At 15.7% G+C, this 25078-nt stretch overlaps 1 protein-coding gene across 1 annotated transcript in view; it reads right to left on the bottom strand.

Moving 5' to 3' along the window:
* LOC100578661 (KICSTOR complex protein SZT2) overlaps nt 1-25078 on the bottom strand; it is a 91307-nt gene that overhangs the window by 29624 nt on the left and 36605 nt on the right. Inside the window, exons 6-11 of the mRNA XM_026445954.1 lie at nt 22630-22850; nt 20698-21085; nt 18657-18906; nt 17331-18071; nt 13713-13912; nt 11654-11817 (exon numbers count right to left, since the gene is read on the bottom strand). Of these exons, the coding sequence (XP_026301739.1) occupies nt 11654-11817; nt 13713-13912; nt 17331-18071; nt 18657-18906; nt 20698-21085; nt 22630-22850 (1964 nt within the window). The remainder of the gene's footprint in view (nt 1-11653; nt 11818-13712; nt 13913-17330; nt 18072-18656; nt 18907-20697; nt 21086-22629; nt 22851-25078) is intronic.

Below are 25078 nucleotides of genomic sequence, written 5' to 3' on the forward strand. Positions count from 1 at the left end.
TAATATATTAACTTTTATATATTATTATATTTATTATATTTTTATATTTTTATATTTATTATATTTTATATTATATTTGTTTTGACTTTTACAATCATTTTCCCACAAATATATTAATATTTTATATATATAGATCAAAATATACATGTATATACATTATATTAAAATATAAATATATTTTAATTTGAATTATTTGTTATATAGAATATATTTTTATCACTGTAATTCGAATTTAAAATAAACTAATTTTTACAAGTTAAAATTTACTTGCATAAATCAAAATTTATTATATATCACTGTTGTATTTATAACTTGAAGTAATTATATCACAATCTAATAAGTAATCATTTAATATTGTCTCCATTCATTCAATTATTAAAATTGAATAACACAATTCGATTCGAATGAAAGATTAATTAAAAAATTAATTTTTTTTAAGTCCTTAAAATTTAAAAAATAATAACTAATATTCGAGTGCAAATATAAAAAAATATAAATTTCGGTTTAATATAATAATTTTAATATAATAATTTTCGAAGAAATAAAAAAATATATCAATTTTCAAATAAATTTAATTTTTTTTAAATAATATTTTTATTTATTGAAAATATTTAATTTATTTTTTAAAATGTTTTAGATACTTTATTAATAACTTCATTTTTTTTTATTATAGAACAGATAAAGTAGTAAAGATATTTTTATTGAAATGTTATAAATTTGTTATAATAAATAATGTTATAAATTTTCACATTTATTATAAAAAATTAATAATATATATGTGAAAGCAAGCAAAATTCTTAATATTAATAAAAAAATATTAATTCCAAAAATATTTGATTTTATAATATATAATATATAGTGTATAATATATAAAACATATTAATAAAATTCGAATTCTTATCTATTTAATGCGTTATCCATCTTATCAATATCTAAGACTTAATAATTTATTTACTTAGTAATTCTTTCTTTTTAATGCATCGTTATGCTCCTATTAAATATATTGGCAAAAACTAAAATCTATTCAATAAAAATTGATTTTTTTTTTTGTCAAAAGAAATTTCTAAAGAAACAATTATTGATAAAAAAACAAGTTATAATGTTAAATAATATTCAAAAACTTTTAATTCTATATTTATGATGAAAGAAGTATAATTGTTTCATCGCATATTTAATCAAATAATAAAATAGAGATTTTTGAATTATATATATTATATATAATTGAGTTATTTTTTTAATATCTATGAAAATATGAATATAAGATTAAAATTTAATTTAAAAAAAATTTTATAGTATAAAAATATATTAATAGTAATTATTTTTCAATTTAACTGAAAATGTTAAAATGTTAAAAATCTAAAGATAATCTTTTTATTTGTAAATGAAATAATAAAAAATATACAAATTATGAATTTTTCCATTCTAATTTTTTCATTCTAAATTGATTTTTAATGATCTTTTAATAATCTTAAAATATTAAGATAATTTACCATACGACATAAACTATTTATAAATTTAAAAAAAAAATACCATTTGATTTTATATTTTATATTTTATGTTTTATATTTTAGATTATATATTTATAATAAACATTTATAAATAATAATATATCTATAATAATACAAAATAAGAAATAATTAATACATGAAATAATTCATAATATATCAATAAATGCATTTCGAAGTTTGATCTTTTATGATTAGTAACCCAGATAACGAAAACTTAGATATCTTTTATCTAAACACATACATATTAAGTGTATTTATAAGATAGAAAAAAAATCTTATTTTTACTTTTTTACGGATAAGGTAAGAAACTATGTCGCACAATATTATAAGATATATAACATTAGCAATGAATATTTACATTATAAAGTAATAAAAATGTTAATATATTCATGAAATATATTTGAAGAGTCGATTCTAAAAAATCAAAAAAAAAAAAAATAAAAAAAATTAGTATACAAAAATATCGGTTGAAGATATTTATTAATTTATATATAATTAAAATTTGGGTTAGACGAAATGAAACAAAGATAAAACAAGCGATATAAAATGTAAAGTGAAGATAAAAATATCTCAATCTCACTTAACGTAAATTTAAATTGTTTATAACTTAACAAAATAAATATCAATTAATGCTTTTTTTTTTTTGGCTTCTAGAATCGATCACCGAAAATAAGATATCATAAATATTATATTATAACATTTTATATATTTTCATCAACTAATTATTTCAAATTATTTCGAAAGAATTAAAATTATTAATGTAAAAATAATTTTAATTATAATTTCTGAAAAAATAAATATCGCATTATTATCTAAAATTAAAATAAAATTGAAGATAAAGCAAATATCACATTATCACATCGAAAGACAAAATCAAATCTTATCCTATACATTTTTTATGAACAATATTAATTATAGCTATATCATTTTATGTATTAATATCATAACTGAAGAAAAAAGATAAGATTAAAGATAAATTAAATCCATTCACGTTCAATATCAAATGTGTCTCATAAAAGAAAAAAATATATTAAATAATTATTTCTTTAAAGAAACAAAAAAATATATAAAATATTACTATTTATCGATAATTTATATAATATAATATATCAATAGTTTATATATCATATTATTTAGTTATTACATTGAATTTTATTATTAAAAAGGTTTAAAAAATATATTAATTTGAAAACCTCTAGGATAAAAGTTATATCTAACAAAATTTAATTAATATTCTTAAATATTATAAGTAATTTTAATATTTTAATTTTTATATATAGTTATATTTTCATTATATTTATTATAATAAAATATTAGTTATATTTTTATTATAATTTTACTATTTTCTTATAAATATAAAATCCAATAAATAGTTGTAAACTATTTGTAAGCGATTATTTCTATTTTATTTATCATTTTGTAAAAGTAAATAATAAATAATGTATATATCAATATCAATAATAATAATCAAAAAATAATAATATTATATACATAATACATAATATTATTATTTTTTATAAAATATTTTATTTTATATTAAATATATATATAAATTATATTTCTTTTTATTTTTTATTAAATATTTTTATAAAAAAAAAATAATAGTACTATATATCATATTTTAATAGCATAATATTATTAAGTATTTGTTATTGAAAATAAATTGTAAAAATAATATATATTTTGATAATATATTTTTTTTTAAATTAAAATCAAATAATTTTTTAATTCAAAAAATATAAAAAAAATTATCAATTAAATTTTTTTTCTTTAATACATTTGATAGATTTTATATATCATTATTAATTTATCATAATGTGAAATAAATACTTTGTAGTATTTGTTTTTTATTTTGTTAATTAATATATCTAATATTTTACGATATTCCTTCAAATACATATGTATAATAAATAATGAATGAACTTACAAATCAAATTGAGAATTTTTTTAAAAAATTTAATATAATCTTTTTAATATGATTATATATCTTATACAAATAACTAATTTTTACTTTTTGATAATTATTATGACGTAAAATGGAATTAAAAGATGTTGTGTAAATATTTTTTTTTTGTGATAATTGAGAATACATATATTTTACAGTGGATGATTTTTATTCAAATAATCATTCCTATAATAAAGTTTTTATTTCAACTATATTTTATGTCCAAAAAAAAAATATATATTTGTATTGAAAAACGTTCTACATCTATTTACAATATAATATTAAAAATTGAAAAAATTATAGTTTATTCATGTCCAGAAATATTGTTGTCCAAATGTTGCTTAAAATTACTTAATTATATAATAATAACATTTCTATATTTTTGGATAGATAAATAGATATATGTAAATTATATGATCTTATATTATATATATTTTATAATATATTATTTATATATATATATATATATATATATATATATATATATATATATATAAAATATCTATATATATATATATATATATATATATATATATATATATATATAGATATTATATATATTATTGTATATTATGTATATTATTTATTATATATTATCTTGTAACGATTACTTTCCATAAATAGTAATAGTTTATTAAAAATTTATTAAAAAAAATTTTATATTTTTAAACTTTATAATTATATTTATAATTATATTAGTAGATAAATAAATTTGTATAATAAAATTATTATTTTGCAAATACTACATAGTTTGATATGTATTTTGATAATATATTTTTTATATATTAATTGAATATTTAAAACTCCAAAATTTTCAACCTTAACTTTAAACTTATAATTCTAAATATATTTATAATATATCATTTATAATATATCATATCATATTACTTGAAAATTTGTTTTTATTGAGTTATTTCATCATATTAAAAAAAAACTATTTATTTGAATATTAAATAATTAATCAAAACTAAAATGAAAAATTACAAATATTTTTATTTTTATAAATATTTTATTTATAAAAATTTTTTATAAATATATAAAATATTTTATATATTTTATAATACAATTATATTTTATAATAATAAAAATTTTATAATAATATAATATATTTTATAATACAATTATTAAATATTTTATAATATTTTATAAATATATATATATATATATATAAACTTTTATAAATATTTTTATTTTATAAAAATATAGAAAATTAGTGAAAAAATATAAAGAAAAAACTTCCAATTAAATAACTTCAAGATTATTAAATTATTATTTTTTTCTATATAATATTTTATTATTATTAAAGAAATTTTTATACGATTCTTGAAATAATTTAATTCTTGAAATAAATTAAATTAATTAAATAAATTATATGATTGGAATGGATTCTCAAAATTAATAAAAGATATAAAAAATATAAAAGGAAAAATGATAAGTTATCAGAAAAATTCTTTCTATAGAAAAAAATATAAAGAAATAATTAATAAACAATTATTAGTATTTTTATTTTAGTTATTTTTTTCTCATTTCCATTTGGATAAATAATAATATCATTGCTAATTTCTCTCATTGTTTTTACAGAAAGAATTTTTCTTCTACAGAGATAATTTTTTTTTTTATAATATATTAAAAATAATATAAATAAATTTTTTTTAAATAAGATTATCCGTATCGTCACATTATATATCATATTTTATATAATCATAATCATATTATTCATAATTCCATTGTGTATTTTATTTAAAAAAATATTAATATTAATATTGTAAAATGTTAAAAAAAAATCAATATTTTGTAGAATTTTATAAGTCATTCCATTAATGTTTGAAACTTTTTTTTAATAGAAAATATTTCTAGATATTCGTTATTTTTATCAAATTTTCAAGAATTTTATCAATTTACAAGAAAATATAAACACAAATGTATTGTATATTTAAAATAATTTCATAGAAAGAAATTAAGAAAATACAAATATAAAGAAAATAAATTTGATAAATTTGTTTTAAACTATCTTAAAATAAGTATTTATCCATAGAGAATCATCTTAATCTTAATCTTTTGAATCCATGAAATACGAAAATATATATAAAATGATTCTTGGCAAAATAAGATTAATGTTACAACAATAGATATTAACTATGAATTGATCGCTATCATTATAATTTTGTTATAATTTGCTGTCTATAAATTATTTTATATTTTATTTTTATATTTCAAAAAAGAACACCATAGAATACCAAAATTTTCTTTGAGTATTAATAACAGTGTTGAATACTGCGAACAATGGGATATTTCAAATCTATTAATAATTCATAATTCTCTAATTCATAAGACAAAATTCTATACAATACAAATCTCTTTTTGCAAATATCTTAAAAATTAAACAGCAATTTTATGTATAAAAAAAAATTATTTAAAATTTCATTTTTTATATTTAAAATTCATCGAAATCGAAAAGAAAGTAACATTTCTCCAAATAAAATTTAAAAATAATTATAAATATAAGAGATTGAAAATAATTATATTTAAAATTATTATTATATAAAATTATATAAAAATATTAAATAAAATAATTATGAAAATATTTATTTCGTTACAAAAAATCATAATTTTCAATCAATATGGATCAAATATTTCTTATTTTTGATATCATAATAATCTTTATTTTAATTCTAAATCAATTCAGGAACGATTCAAGATAGGATAGAATCAATTGTTGTATAGACTTCATCATAATTGATATTATTGTTTATTACAAATATATTATTTGTATATTTTATAAAATCATTATAAAAAAAATATAAAAAATATTTATACATATCATTAATTTAATATTACTAAGTTTTTACTAAATATTAAATAAATAAAATAAGTATATATTTTTTAAACTTACATGCATTATATTGAGATAAAAAATTAATAAATAGAAGTTTCTATTTATTATTTTCAATTTTTATTTAATTTTAATTATTATATATTACATATATAATATATATATATTAGTATATATATATACATATATACATATATAATATATATATATATATATATATATATATATATATTATATATATTAGTATATATATATACATATATACATATATAATATATATATATATATATATATATATATATATATATATATATATATATAATATTATGCAAAAATACTTTAAGAACTGAAATAATATGAATAAATTATAATATACTGTTAAACATATTATACAGAAATTATTTTTCAGAAATTTCAAATATAATATATTTTGTTTATTATATTTTGTTTATTATTTTGTTTTTGTTCTAATTTTGTAAACTTAAAAATGTTAGAATTATTTAATAAATTTAAAATATTTGAAAAATTACAATTCCTATCCAAATAAATTTGCAATAATGTAATAAGAGGAAAGAAATATTGAAACATGAAATAATAAAAAGAGACAAAATTTGATTTGATAGATATATACATTAAATTGATAATTGATTCAACATTGATATTTTTAATTAACGAATAAAAATTACAAATAAAATCAATTAATACAGACATAATAATAATAAGATAATAAGAAATAAAACTACTGATAAAAGAAATGAAAAATATTTATAGATATGTATAGAAATTAACATCATAATGTATGAAACAATAGTATAAATATTCAATTTTTAAATCTGAAATATTACATTTATGCATTAAATGTTCTTCAATTGTTTCACAAATATATTGTTGAATATTTGAAAAATATTATAATAAATGCAATAAATTTCATTATAAGAAAAAAAAATATAGGTTATTACAATTGACAATAAAGAAAATGTTTCAGTTAAGAATTAAAATAAACAAGTTTTGAATGAATATGCTAAAAAAAGACAAAAAAATATTAAAATAATTTTGAAAAAATTATGTTCAATTTCTAAAATGTACATTAGTAATAATTATCAATTAAATACATTAATAACAAAGACTTTAAATTATTATCGATTTTAAAAGTTTATTACGTATTACATTAAAAAATTAAAAAAAGCAAAAAATTGTTTTCTACAACATATGCTAAATTAAACAAAAATATCAAGTCATACATTCTTTAGATACAATACTGAATACATTTGATATGTCAGATGAAGATAAATTTGAACAATTATAGAAATACTAATTACTAATAAAGAATTTAATAAAGAATTTATATATGATATCGATAACAGTTCTCAAAATAACTATTATAATTATAATTATAATTATAATTAAGATTTAAAAAATGAAAAGGAAATAATATGTTAAAAGAAGATTAAAAAATTCATCAAATGTTTTACATTAATGAATTTTAAGAAAAACTAAAACATTGAAACTTTATAAATTGGTATTTATTTTAGCAATACTATTAATGCGAATTAATTTAGAAAAAATTTATTTTCTACATTAAAATTTATTTTAGATCTCTATTATTTTTGAAAATCAAATCAAACATTATAAATAATATCTTATTAATTTCTTTAAATATGTAAAAAGAAAATATTTAATGAATTCATTTCATTATATTGTATGTTTATATTTTGTTTTCATATTAACTTAATAATTAATTATATTAATTAATTTATTAATTATAGTATAAAAAATATTATTTTATTTAAAAAAAAATAAAATTAAAAGTTCTATTTATTAAATAATATGTATAATTTTTTATTTTTTTTTTTATCTTAAGTAATATATGTATAAATGTAAAAAACAAATAGCTATTTTATTTTTTCATATTTCGCTTTATTAAAAATTTAAAAATTAATGATATAATATATATGTAAATATTTTTCCTTCTTTTATAATATCTATAATTATTATTTATCTATAATATATTTTTTATAAAATATATACATATATAATAATTTATAACTGTAATAAATAAAGGTATCAATCATAAATATAATATAAAATAAAACATGATATAAAAATTGTAAATATAATATAATTGTCATTATAAAGTTGATTGTAGAACAGAAATCGATGTAAAATCAAGAATCGAAAACTATTATACATATCAATTTATAAAACAATTATTAAGAATTTCTATCTGTAATTATTATAAAAAAATATTTCAATTAAAATCGATTTCGATTATGGTTTTTATTTTAGTTATTAAAAAATATAATTAGTTATTAATAATTAATAAAAAAAAAAATAACAATTATTTTCCATTATCAGCTCTATATCTATTATTTTTTCGATTCTATGTTAATTCCGAGATAGTTTTATCAATTCTCGTATCAATTTTTTTGTAATCAATATTATTATTTATTATTTATTGCAGCTGTAAATTATTGTAGATTTGCATATTTTTTACAAAATAATTATTAAAAAAAGAGAAACATTTATACATATACTATTAATTTTTAATAAAGAATTGAAATAAAGTAATTATCTAATTTTTATACTGTGATATATATACTATGATAGAAACTTATTTAAGATAGAAAATTTTTATTTTTTATTTTTAAGTTTTTATTATAATAATCAAAATTGAACTAATTTATTTATTACTTAAGAAATTAATCTTCGATTTATTTATTTAACACCTAAAAATATAAAATTAAATGTTTTTAAGATCCATTTAAAAAATTTTGATTTTATTAACTATGCATTTTATTAATTATTAATACCTCATAATACTATAGTTTTACTATAGTAAATAAGGACACATATAATTGTTTTTTGTTTTTTTATCTTTACTTATAATAAAATTTGTTAATTTGATATAAAATTAATTACATTATATTATATTTTATTTTTAATATTAGTAATATAAAATGAAATAAAAATTAAAAATAAGAAATCAAAAATTTAAAGAAATTAAAATTAAAAATAAGAATCAAAAAATAAAAAATTTTTATTTATTAACTTCTTAAATATTATAATATATGTAGATGTGAAAAATAGATAATTAAAATAATAATAAAATAGATAATTTTTTTATTCTGTAATTTTGATTTTTCCTATATAATATATTAGACATCAATTGATATTATATATATTATTATATTATATTATATTATATTTTTATATTATATTATATTATATTATATTTTTCTGAAAAATTTCTTGGTAATTTTATATGTCTAGAATCAATATTATGTTATAAAATAAATAAATTTCCAATATTCATTTTTTCAATTAAATTCATGACAAAAAAAATTTATAAATTCTCTAGCTGCCAATATATTTTCTATAAATTTTAAAGTGCATATGAATTACATAAATTACATATAATTATAGAAATTTTATAATTTTGTCCTATTTTTCTTTATATAATTTTTTTTTATTTAAATAAAAGCTTTTTATTTTAATTCATTATTAAATGAAACATATTTATGGTTTAATTTACAAATTTTCTAATAAATTTGATAAATACTAAAATATTTATAAATATTATTATAATACATATATATTTATAAATATTCTACTTAATGAAAAAAATATCTTTTTTGATAGTCTATTATGAAATTTTACTTCTCTTATATAAATACGAATTTGCATATTTTGAATAAATAGATTTATTTGGATCTTAATTTTTTTTTTATAGAATGAAATAATTTTATAGAACTTTTATTTATATCATAAAATTTGAAATAAAAAAAAATTTGATACTTTTCACAAAATGTATAAAATATAAATTCTTCAAAAATTGTAAAATAAATTAATACATAAGTAAAGCATTATTTGTAACCAGTTTAATATATTTAATTTCAAAAAATTTAATTTCTATAAATTATATTTAAATCGATAAAAATATATTTGTATTAGTTGCATAAAATCCGAATATATATTATACATCTTATATTGTATATCATATATTGTACATCTTTACGCCGTTCGAAATTTTTTTAACAAAACCTTTTCATTATTATTTCATTATTATAATAAATGGTGTATTTCTACGATAATTAAATAAATGTTCTATATGAAAATTGTTATAATATCAATAATTAAGTGAATCTTGTTTATCATTAAAATTTTTATCCTTAAAAAATTATTGATCAAATGTTTAAAATTATTATAGTATTAATTATATATAATTATATATAATATTATATATAAAACATATAACTTATCAAAAATATTTTCTTTAGATAATGTATAATTATTGATAAATTGATGCAAGAAAAAGAAATATATAAAAAAAAATTATATGATTCTATTTTAAAAAAAGTACATTTTTGGATATATTATTATATTTATATAAAAATTTTTGCAGAAAAATAAATATTACTATGTTATTCAATTTTTTTTTTATAATTCTTTTTTTATCTTTTCAAATTCATTCAAATTATGCACTTATAATATATATATATATATTATAAAAATTTTATCGCAATTATACAAATTTTATTATAGCTTCAGATCGATAAATATTTATTTAAAAAAACTTTTTAAAAACTTGATTTTAATTTCAATATTTAATATTTAATTTTTTTATTTCACTATATTATATTCATGTAATAAAAAAAAAAAAAAAAATGCATATTACCGAAAATATTCACTTTTACTATCATTTTTTAGTTCCGTTACAATAAAATAAGAAATTTTATAAGAAATCACTTTAATATCAATATGTGAATAGATATTATTAATTATTATAAATCTTTTAAGAACTTAGAATTATTCATAATTTTTTCCTTATTTTCTAAATAAGTTTTAGCATATCATTTTACAATACATCGCATTTTTTCATACAATATGTAGTGATTCAAAAAATTATTCAAATGCTTACATTTACAATCAATAAATATATATTAAATATTTATTTAAAATAACACAATATTTATAGTAAAGAAAAAATCTCAAGATTATGTGAAAAATATAATTATATTATAAATAAAGTTAATTGAAAATTAATAAAATCTAGGATCATTATATTAAAAATTAAAAAAATTTAAGATCATATTAATTAAAAATTAATAAAATTTAAAATCATTTTTCAAAAAAGTGATTAAATTATGAATTATGATTCTTTTGACAAATTTGATTCTTATAGCAAAATATGTTAAAATAAAAAAGATTTTAATCTCGAATATCGAGACTATTGAAAATTTTGTAAAAAACTTTTTCCATCGATGAAAAAAAAAATTATTCTATTAAATTCGAAAAAAAATTCAATAACAAGTTCAATTTATTTTAATTGAACAATAAAAAAATTAAATACAAAATGTATATACTTACTGCATCTGGAATCTCATAATATTGCAAATGATGCAAATATGTTGCTGTAGATTGTGCGGGTAATTGAGAATAACCACATTGAGGTTCAATCCAAATTTCAGAAATAATTTGAAAATCCCCAGAGCCTTCAACATCTTCTACACTTATTTCGCCATCTGCAGTACCTGAAAATGTGACATTTTCATCATTTAAATTAAATTATATGTAAATTTTGTTTAAATATTTCATATATATTTCATATTTGATATATTTAATATTTAATATATTCTTATCAAACATAATTACATATTTTTAAAAAAAATTTTTTAATGTTTTAAAGACTAAATAATAAAATAATATCATTTTTACATATATCATATATTGTTTGTTACCAATATATTAAAAAATAAACCAAATATATTAAAAAATATATATAAAAAATATACATTTGTTAGAAAAATATTTTAAATATTATAATTATAAGCAATTTTATTTATATAATTATAAAATATTATATTTAAGCTTTTAAAGTCTTTCTAGTATTGAAAATATTTTAAATTTATTTTATAAACATTATACAAAATGTTTCAAAAAGTTAGAGACAAATTTTAGAAATAGTATTTTTTAAAATATTTTTTGTTTATTTTTTAAAATAAACAAAAAAGAATATAATATAAATATATTAGATTAGATTAATGTTAATTTCAAATTTATAAGATTTTTATTAATATATATAAATTACATATTTCTTTACAAAAACATATTGAAAAACGTTTTTATGAAGAAATATATAATTTGTGTACATTAATAAAAAATTTTTTTTTTATTTTTCAAGAATAGATTTTGATTTATTTTAAATTTATTTAACGAAATAATCAATTTATTATATCTTATAGATTTTCTACAAAAAAAATCTAGCAGATAAGTTTAATAAATGAGTCATGCTGAAGATGCAAAATTTCTTATACCTATAAAAAAATAATCATTATTATATTTATGTTTACATAGAATATATAATGAATAATAAAGAATAATACAAAGAGATTACAAATAAAAAGTAAAATAATGTATATTCTGCAAAAATAAAATATTATTACTTCTAATTTAGTTAAAATAATAGAATTGATAATAGATTTAGAAGAAATCTTCCATTAGATTCATAGTTAGAAGACATAATTCCAAACATAGTTTAGAAAACATTTTATAATTTTGAGAATAATGATATTTAAATCAGTATATTTATTATAATTTTTTTTTTTAAATCCAATATAAATGTTTATGTTTATACTTTTATGCAAAATATATAATAATTAAAAAATAAAAATAAAAAAATATTATATATAGAATTCAAAATTTTAATTAAATAATTTTAAAAAAGAATGATTTATCATTAATTTACGATAATGCATAATACATAAAATTTATATTTTATACTCTAAAATCTAAATGAAAAAAGAAACCATTGAGTGACTATCTCATAATTCATAAATATAATTGCAAAATTGCAATGTATAATCAATTTTTTAAGATATACAAACTTTTAATTTTTTATGATTATCTCTATTCTAATTCTCTCTTTTTTCTTTATTTGTTATATTTTCTGCTGATATCACCATACATATCAAAATACAAACAATAAAGACTAGATCATCTATCTTAAGAGTTATGTAATAATTTCGAATTCTGAATTTTTATCGAATTATATGATTATATTTCAATTGATTTGCTTTATCAATCTATTTAAAATAATTTAATATAAATATAATATAAATATAATATAATATTTAATATAAATATAACTTGATAATTTTGTATATATTAAATATGCTAAACTAAATTTTAAAATAATGAAGAACTGTAAACAATTACATCAATTTGATTTTTCTTTTTTTAAAGATTTTTTATAATACATAAAAAATAATTTTTTTATCTTAAATACTTAAACATATTATAATTTTAATTATTATAATTAAACATATTTATTTTAAATAAATAGAATTTGTTTCGAATGTATTAAAAAATATTAAAAAATTTTTAATTTTTAATTTTTCAGTGATAAGTGATTTTAAATACTATATACCTTCGTCAGTATCTTCTTCTGATGTACTATCACGTTCTAATGTCGTATTGGATGCAACATGTGGCGGAAACAAGATATATTGAATGATACACGGATATGATGTATCATTTTCACCAACTCCTTGCATTTGTACTTCAAGAACCATATTTATAATACCCGCTGCTGAATATGTGAAATTGAAGCCTTCAGCTAAACGTATTCTATAAATGACATATAAAATAAATGTATATAATATTTTTATAAATTATTTTTTTAAGAGTATAAATTTAATATATCAATATAATATAAATCAAATTTCAATTTAATGAAATAAAATTTATTTTTTCTTTTTTTTTTCTAAAAAAATTATTTTTTATAACATCATTATTCATAGTATATTTTTTGATAAAATGATATGACACTTTTATATTTTTAATATTTATACAAATTATAATATATAAAGATATTTTATAGAAATATATAAAAAAATTTTTTTTTTTTTAATAATATGTGAAAATTGTAATTTTTTAAAAATTATCATTGTTTATATGAAAACTGAATATAAAATATAAAATGATAGAATATATTAATAATAACAAATAGATTAAACTTATTTAATATAATCATTTTGCTACAATAATTAATAATATTATTACGAATGTAATAATTTCTTACAAGTTGTGATAATGTGGAATATTATAGCCAATATAAACCATGGCATAGAAGATGATAATATTGATTTATCGTCATCGATATTATCATCTTAAAAGTATGCATATAATGAAGTCCGTATTGATCACGAAACGGACGTGTTCTTTTTTTTCAAAAATAAATTGTATAATAAACTAATTATTATTGTAAATTATCATTAAATTAATATTAAATTGTAATTAATATAAAAATGTGTAATAAAAAAAGTTATTATAAGAAAACGAGTGTTAGACGAATACAATAATATATATAATCATAAATAAATAGATTATTTCTGAAATAACTAAATTAAAATAGAAATCAAAAAATATTCTATTATTTTATCATAGTACATTTCATGAAATATATATTAATAAAATATAAAAAATTCATTTCAAGAATTTGAATCATTAAAAATTTTCAACTTTTTCCGTTGATATTAAAATTACTTTCGTTAAAAATATAAATGAGATTAAAAATAATTAAAGAAAAAAAAACACATAAAAAAGCATAAAAAAGCATAAAAGTAAAATATATTTTTTTTCAATAAAAATTTCATATTTTTATGAATAATAAAAATATAATAAAATACTTAAAACTTTTTTTAGAGTAAAAAAATGTAAATTAATAATAAAAATAGAACATAAATAATACTTTTTTAATAAAATTAATTTTAAATTTTTCGAGAAAAAATTGAGTATTTTTTTAATTTTTGTTGCTAAATATTTTTTATATACTCGAATATAGATTATTTCATAAGAAAAATTAATAATGTTAATTAAATAATGATATGTTATAAATTTATAACATATCATTTAAAGATACAGATTTTCTCAAATAATCGTTGAATTTTTTGTATAAAAATATAATTTATTTCTATTTATTTAATTAGATTTAAAAGATTTTTCAAGATTTTTATTTTTTTAACGAATTATTAATAACTTTTCAAGATTTTCATTTTTTTAATAATTATTATAAAAAAAATATAAATTAAATTTCATAAAAAAAAATTTCATAAAAATTGGCAATTGTCACTTCAAAATTCTTATCAATCAAAATATAATTGCTTTCTATATATATATATATTGCTTTCTAATATATTTCTATATATTCTTAATTTCTATAATGATTCCAAATCATATTCATAAAATAAAATAAAATAAAATTTTTATTTAAAAATTTATTATATTTAACTTTAGTTAGTTTAATTTTTTTTTAATATATATGTTTATATATTTTTATAATACTTTAAATATTTTAATTTTTTTAAATAATATATAAATAATATATAATAAAATTTTAATATATATGTTAATAAAAAGCTCTATTATCTCATTATAATCATTAAAATAGCAATTATAGTTAAAATTTAAGGAAATAAAATTTGTTTAATAAAAAATCAATTTTTCTTAATTTAAATAAAATTTGTTTTTTATTCAAATAATCATTTCCTAGATTAGAACGTATACTAATTTCTTCTTCTTTGTAAATTAATCTTTTGCGCTCCAAACTTTTGCTCGGTCGAACCAGCAACTCCAGACGATTCGAATCCGCGCGTTCGGTATGTTCGATACGTTTGGTGAAATTTTTTATAGCTAATTTATGATTTCACAGACAAATTAATGCATAAAACTTATATATTTTGATATTTTATATATCTTTACAAAGAAAATATATATATATATATATGTTTATAAAGAAAAAAAAATTATTGAATATTAAAGTTATATTGTTTTATGCGATGATTTTATGAAGTAATTACCAAAATGCATTCTCGATTTGTTAGGGCAAATAGAGTAATAATACTTTTCCTTCTAATTTTTTTATTGCATAATTATTTGTTTTGTGCATTATTTCATTAATAAGTTCATATCTAATTCATTTATATTTGAAGATACTTGCAGTCCTGATTTTTCGTATACAAATTGTATTCTTCACGGTATATTTTCCGATTCTATACATATTATTCATTTGGAATTTTCTATATCCTTTGCGATATTTTCACTTCAACTATTGCTTTCACATTCACTATCTATTATTCTTATTTTTTCTTATACTTCTTATTTCATTTCCATATTTATCATGATTTTCTCAATCATTAATTTCTTTATAAATAGAATTTCGTCATTCAATAACGAAAAATTAAGCTTATCTTCACTTGAATTAATTTCATTAACTCAATTCATTCTTAAAAAACTCAAAAACTTTGAAAATAATATTTCTATTGCCACAACTATCAAACTCAGACTAACACCGAAGATGTCATCTGATCCGCGATCACGATTTAATTTGAGATGAAAAATTTAGCCATTTAACAATATATTATTCTACATCTCATAAGATTATACGTAAAGAACTTAGGAACCTATTTATAAAGCGATATTCTAAAAAAATCAAATATAAATATTGTCGCCGTTCAAGTTATCGCATCAATCCAAGTGCTGAAAAGTCACCGCTGGAGTTACGATATTAATTTAAATAGTGACCGAAAGTTGGAGCGCAAATCTGAATCGGAAGTCAGTCAGTTCTTCTTTATTCTCAAACAGTCATAATATATGAGTATGTTTTCACTTGTAATTATTTCATTCTTCCATCAAGAGTATTATATAAATATTAGTCATATAGTCACTATATATACACATGTATTTTTTACCAACGATATATATATGTATTTAATGATGACTAATTTATTGATAATGAGAACTTGAATGATAACCGAATATTTTTTAGATTATAATGAGACGTACGAAAAAATAAGAAATACAAGCTACAATTAACTTGCAAATATTCAATTGTAAACTATATTTTTGCTTTATATTACTGATAAAAAAAATTTTCAAATGTTTTTTTTTAAAACTATTTTTTCCAAAAATTTTATCAAAATTGATAATTGCATTTTTTTTAAATTTGAAAAATATAATAAAATAAAATATTAATAAAAATACTTACTTTGTAATTGTAGAAAGAATTCTTGCGATTGCAGTTATATTTAATCTCGGTAATACAATTCCAGGAATAGTTTGTACGAAAGGTCGTTTCACATGCCAAATCCATCGATTATGGTACAAATATCTAGATAAACTAGTTGTCAAAATACCACCTAACATTGGTGTAAGTCTACTTGATGTAGTTTGAGTTCCATCGGGAAATATAATTGAATTCAAATCAATTGGCATTCGTTCATATCTAATTAAAATTTTTTCTAAAGACTTATGAATAATAGTACAAGATGGTGTTTCTTTTTGTTCTGTAGGTCTATTTGGTAAAGTAAGCTTAGATAATCGATCTAAAAGATCGACAACAACATTGTGTCGAACAACTCCTTCTGTTCCAGCTGCAAATGCAATGTTAAGAATAACACAAAGTGCTTTGCAATTAATACGAATTAATGAAAACGAAACTGGAGGTTTATCAGCTTCTCGATAAATAAATTGTACATATGTATGATTTTCAACAAGAACAAAAGTTGCCCAATTTTTTAACATAGCATAAAGAACAGCAGCAGCTTGACGACTTTGAACACATTGAAAACGACCACTTTGATTTGCTTGATGTAAATGTCTTGGCAATGGTCTATCATGTGATAAAATCAATGTTACTCTTTGTGTATGCATCCATCGAGCCCATTGTAAAGGATTCAAAGATACTACAGGTTGCCAAATTTGTCCAAATTGAGGACATGCAGCATCACTGAAAATAAATATAAAAACATTAATTTTCTAAATGAATTTAATTTTTTTCGTTTATTAAATCACATAATGATTTAATAATATCGAAATAAAACTTTTGATACGTATACAAAAATCTTCATACACTATACGCGAGTTCAATTAATAAGTTATGTTATCAAATCAATAATAACATAACTTAACCAATAATAATTCTATTTTATATAAATTATATTACGAATATATAGATTACGAATTAAAACATTACGAATATATAGATCATAATGAATTATATATTATATAGAATAATTAGATATAGAATAATTTTTTTATTAATGAAATATGAAATATCATTTCAAAAATATGAAATTAATCTTTAAAACTTCAATATCATTTTTATCTATTAAAATATAACTTCAAAATAATATGACAGATAAAGTTAAAATTTTAATCATAATATATTTTAATATTCTATTATCTTCTAACTAAAAATATTTTTAATCAAAATTCTATACAAAAAATAAAAAAATGATAAAAATTTAATTAGTTTCACGTTTTCAAAAAAATTATTTTAATATAATCTATTATAGTTTATCTGAAAATATACCTAAGTTGTACTGTACTAGGTGAAGGATAAGCTGATAGATAAAAAACTGGCATGCCGCTTCTAATAGTATCTGGTACACTATACCACGTCCATCCAAATTCTGGAAACCAGCTAAAGTGTGCAAGCATACTGTCACTTTCTGTTAGAGATGTTAAAGTTGCCCAAAACCGATTAACAACACCTTGTCGATATTGAGATTTTAATGGTTTTTTCGATAAACACGTGATGTCGTGTAAGAATTCATAAGGAGCTATAACAAAATATTTTTTCTTTTTATAAATAATTAACATGTTTCTAAAAAAAAGTATTTTAAATAAGTATGAATTAAAGAAAATATGAATTAAAAAAAAATTATAACATTTATAATAATAATAATAATAAATATTTATAAACAGATTTTTAAAATTATATATAATTAAACAAAATAAAAATTAATAAAAAATATATTTTTAATTTAAATATGTATTCAATCTTTGTTAAAAAATTAAAAAAAAATATAAATATAGATTATCTGTTAATCCTTCATATGTCTTTTAGTTGAGTTTTAATTAATAAATCATGTATATTTTGATGCTGAATTGCATATCACTTAATGAAGAGTATAGATATTCATAATTAAATTTATAAATAGAAAAATATCTCAATAAAAAAAAAAAAAAATAAATGAAAACAGAAAAAGTTTAAAAATCATAAGAAGAAATGATAAAATCAAAAATGTGTCATTAATAAGTGCAACAACATCAAATAAATTTTTAATATTATTCTTGTACAGTGTCAATATATCTGATAATTAATTATTATAAGAAGAATCTCTATTTCCAGCAATCATTAATATACAAATAATAATACTATATCTAAAAATCATAATTAAAAAAAATTTCAAAACAAATAATGACAAAGTAAAAACATAAATAAAATCTTATTGATACATTTTAACATCTATAAAAAAAAAATAAATTCTGTTATTGAAATTTTTATAAGATTCTATTAAAATCTATAACTGATGGATAGAGAAACAAATCTAAAACTAAATTGCAAAAAAAAGATTTTATTTTTGAAAAAGTTTGTGAAAAATTTAAAAATTAACCAATTATAAAAAAATTTACATAGTTTTTTTATAATATATTGATAATATAATGATAAATATAGTGATAAAAAGAATTTGGTACATTAGTAAAAAAACTTTTTAAAATGCAAATATAAATAAAAAAATATAGAATAAAATATTTTTATTTCAAGATTAATTTTAATGAAAATAAAATTTAAAAATTCGATATATATAACAATTCAATAATATGAATATCTTATTAGTTTTTCTTAATTTCAAATTTTTTAAAAATAAGAATTTGAAAAGAGAAAGTTTTATTTTATGCTTTTCAAATATTTTCGAATATAAAATAATTTGTTTAAATCAATAATTTATTTTATTTAATCGAAAATTGCTTAAATTTTCTCTGTATTTAACAAGTATTTATAGTATTTTAATTAAATTTTTTTGAAACTAAAGTTTTAAATGAAAAAATTTATTTTTATTTATTTTTCTTTTTATTTATTTTTATATTTTATCTTCTATCCAATATCATTTTAGATATAATTCAAAATTTTTTTAACAAATGTTAATTAAGTTCTTGAATGCTCTTTAAAGACTTTTATTTTTCAATTGTAGAAATATTATTTGTAAAAATAATAATAATATGTAATAATAATATATAAATATATTAATATGCATATAATATATAAATATATTAATATAAATATATAATAATATCTTTTAAGATATTTTAATTGAAGAAATACAATTAAGTTTATAAATTATAAAATATAATTCTAAATATGTATTATATTTATATAAACATAATTTATAATTAATTAACTTGCAACATAAGGAAGATCCATATAAAATCATATATCAATATATATTATATATCTATTTTTATAATTAATTTCAAAAATTTCAAAAATATTTAATAATAATTTTTCGCTTTTTAAAAATATTTAATAAAATTGTAAGCTGTTTTTGATAAGTTTTAATATAATTTACCTTCTATTGAAATTGTATATTGTATTGTATTAGATGCAGATAATGATTTTGTTAACCAAGGACATGTTACTATGTATTCCAATAAAACACTAGATTTCCACAATAATACAAAACAAATTTCAAGTATTTCATCTCTCACATTAGCACGTTTTATCAAATATCCTTCTCGAAGTCGGCAACATAACAGGCTGCTTAATGTACAAGTAACTTTATCTTCAATTTGTTTTTTTTGTAAAAGTTGTGTTGATTTTTGTTCGTAAAATAATAAATTTGTAGAATGCCAATTTGAATAATCTGGTATAAGAAGATTACAACAATCTTTACGATATAATTGCCAACATAAAAAATTTTTATGATAAATATTCATTTCTGTTCCATTCATATGTACCTATAAAAATAAATTTACTTATAAAATATATATTTATATTTAGTCTTAATTATTTACTATAGAAAAAGCACAAATAAATTTACACATGCATGTACATACAATATTATTATTTAAAAAAATTTTAAGTTTATTATAAAATCATAACAAAATATGCATATTTCTTTCATATTATATAAATTCTATAAATATACTGAAATTTTGAATATGAAAAATGAAAAATCAAATTGTTTATTATTAAAACTTAATGAAAACTTTAAAAAATTAGAATATTATATTAAAGTTTAAAGAAATGAAAATATAAACTAATGAAATAATAATGAATAAATATATATTATGATTTAAATAATAGAATATATTGCAATAAAATATTCATTTGATTATTTTGAGAATTTTGATTATCAAAATGACGATTATTTCAAAATAATATGAATCACATGTATCTATTAATTGTTCAAAATTTGAAAACAATAAAGAATTTCACATAAAAATATCAAAAAACTTATGAAACCCAAAACTTATTAAATGTTAAAAATAATATATTGAAAATATATTGAAAAATATACTGAAAATATATACAATATATATATATAAAAAAACGAAAAAAAAATCTTAAATAAATATAAATTCAAATCAAATTTTTGTTTAAAAAAATAATTATTTTTATTATTATCAAAGATATTTTAAATATTCTATCTAAATATTCTATTTAATTTTTGTTGTTAAGTTATCAATGAACATTTATTATAAATTTATAATTTAATTTCATAATATTTACAAAAGATTTTTTTTATTTATATAAATATAACTATTTTCAAAATTTTAAATATGTATTTAAAGTAACTATTTAACAATATTTAAAATAATTTATTATATCTCCTGGTATAATATTAAAAAATAATTAATATAAATTAAAATAAAATTAAATAAATTAAAATATAAATTTTTTTATATATTCAAAAAATCTTTTTTTCAAATAAATTTTTTTTGCAATAAGTTTAAATAATCGATATTCTATTATATATCAAATAAGTTACAGATAATAGATAAGATATTGTAAATTATTATCAACATAAAGAAAAAAAAAATAAATTATTAAAAATTTTAAGAATAAAATATAAATAAATAGAAAAAATATCAAATATGTATTAAACAACATAAGAAAAAGCAAATATAGGATATAGAAATGGAAAAAATTTTTGAAAGAAAATTATAACAAATAGAAAGATTTACATGCTGTTCGTAATAAATTTTAGAAGAAAAAGAATATAACAAAAAATAAAAATAGATTAGGAATAATTGAAAATAAAATGAAGAAACAATAAAAATTTTATATTTAATATTTGAAATAACTAATATAATTAAACATAAAAATAATTAAAAAAAAAAAATGAATAAATGATTAACAGATTATAGAAATTATAAATTGAACGTTGATTTTTAGATATTAATGTTGAAATTAAATAAGAAAAATTTATCTATTTAGTAATAAATAATATTTTTAATTATTTAAATATATATAAATATAATATTTAATTATTACGTACAGAATATGGAATAAAAGACATATAAGTACCCAAAGTAGCTTTTGCAATGAAATGTAATAAATCTTGATATGGAATTAAGCCATCAGCACAATGTGGATGATATGTACTTCCAACGTGTAGAAAACTGCATGCGATTGTTGTTGCACGTAATTGTTGTATAACAGAATCTAAGACATGAACATCGGTATTTCCAACAATACCATCTGTTACAATTATCATATCTAAAAAAATAAAAAATAAGTAATGAATTAATTCTTTTGATGAATTACTTTGTTATATATTAGAGAATTTATAATTTTATTATATGTATATTGAATTTAATTTTTAATTATATTGGATTTATTTTTGATATTATTATAAATTTTTTGCAATATATATATAAAAATTATATTTCAGTAACATGTTTTGAACAAAATCTTTATAGTTTTATAACATTTCGAAAATAATAATTGATTTAATCTTATAATAATTAATTAATCTAGTAATTGAAATATGTATAATATTTGTTCGTGCAATATATTCGTGTAAACGTACACTAAATTAATTTAATATCCCAATGTTAAAGATAGAAATCAATATTTATAATATTTGACAAAAGATATTTTTTAAAAATTGAATATTTTAGTATTGGATAGTCGAATTTCTAAAATAATAGAAAACTAACGTAGATAAGATATAAATAATTTTTTAATATTTATAATTTTTTAAAATAATTCCAATAATTTAAATAATATTTTTAAATTTTTATAATTTTTTAATATCAACTACATATTATAATTGTATTTTTATTATTTTTATTATTTTTATTTTTATTATTATTTTATTATCAAAAATTAAAGAAAAAGTTAAAATTATATCTTTATATATCTATTTATATAATCTATTTTAATTTTCTTAAAATATAAACATAAACAAAAAAAACATAAAGAAAAAAACATTTTTCGTATTTATTTACTTCTCAAATCATATAAATACAAATACGAATAAATTAAAGAAATCAAAATTAAAATAATAAATATATTTTATTAATATTTTATATCTGTATTTTTGTATATAATAGAAAATATTAAATTTTATTAATTTTATGTTAATATAAATTTATAATATAAATTATAATGTAAATAATATTGTTCATTATTCGAATTAATAGCAACATTCTCATAAAATTTTTCTAAAAATTAATAATTTATATTCATTATTAATTAGAATAAGTTCTTCTAAGAATTCTAAGAAGTTAGAATAACTTCTCTAAAGTACTCAACATTGCGCTGTTTAAATTTATTTAATTTAAACAATTTTTTATTAATTTTAAAGAATTTAAATAAGATGAGATTTTCTTTAATTATTTTCTATAAGAATATAAGCAAATTGTTATTATGATATAGCTAATTAATTAGCTAATTAAATAATATATAAAGCAATCAACTCGCAGTCCATTTCTTCTTTTTTCAATATCTATCCATTAAATATCTATTTAAATAATTTGTGTACATTTCATATAATAAGCATTTATAACGTATTAATCAATTTTCTTTCTTTTTTAAAATTCGCCCATCGCCATGAAATAAATCATTTAATTATCAGACTGATGAATTAAAATGATTATAATATACATTTTTGTTAAGTGAATCGCGAATTTATTCGGATAAATTGTACTCAATATCAATAATTATTTGGAATATATTTAAAATTTCCAAATTCTATGTCTGATCAGGAAATTTTTATTGATCAACTTGTTGTTCAATTTAAAGCGCGAATATTATTTATAATAAATCTAAATAATCTAAATAAATTTAATGGGATATACGCTAGCCATTTAAATTTTTTTTTCTTTGATATTTTCCTATTGTAACACAACATTTAAATATATCATTCATCATGTGATTCAGTAAGTATAAAAATTATCCGTTATATATTTATATAAAAAATTATTAGAAAAAGTTTTCAATGAAGTAAAATCATATTTACATTAATATTCGTAATAGAAAAGTTGTTAAAAATAAAATATTTGTTGATATAATCAAAGTCAATCAAAAGAAAATTCTAAGAAAATTAAAGGTTTAATAAAAAAAAAAAAAGATAGTAGTATATAAACAAAATAATCTTACACTTTTGCATAGAAAGCCAAAAGATCGTTATAATCAGTACTTCAGAATCATACAAGAAATTGAGGAATAAAATTTATCAGAAGAATATTACTTATTGAAAATATTATTAGACAATAAGTTTGAAATAATTCTATTATATATTACAAATATGAAGAATGATGCGGATCAATATGCTTTTATTATTACAATTTTGCGAAAATATTTAAAATAATGAAAGAAATTATTAATTCTTACATACTATTATATTAATATATAATCAAAAGAAAAAAAACAATAAAAAATATTCAATTTGAAGTTTTTCAAGCTTTTGCTCAGTTAAAAAATAATTGTTAAAAATCATA

This window comes from Apis mellifera, unplaced genomic scaffold (assembly GCF_003254395.2).
Source record: "Apis mellifera strain DH4 unplaced genomic scaffold, Amel_HAv3.1 GroupUN_248, whole genome shotgun sequence".
Lineage (NCBI taxonomy): Eukaryota > Metazoa > Arthropoda > Insecta > Hymenoptera > Apidae > Apis > Apis mellifera.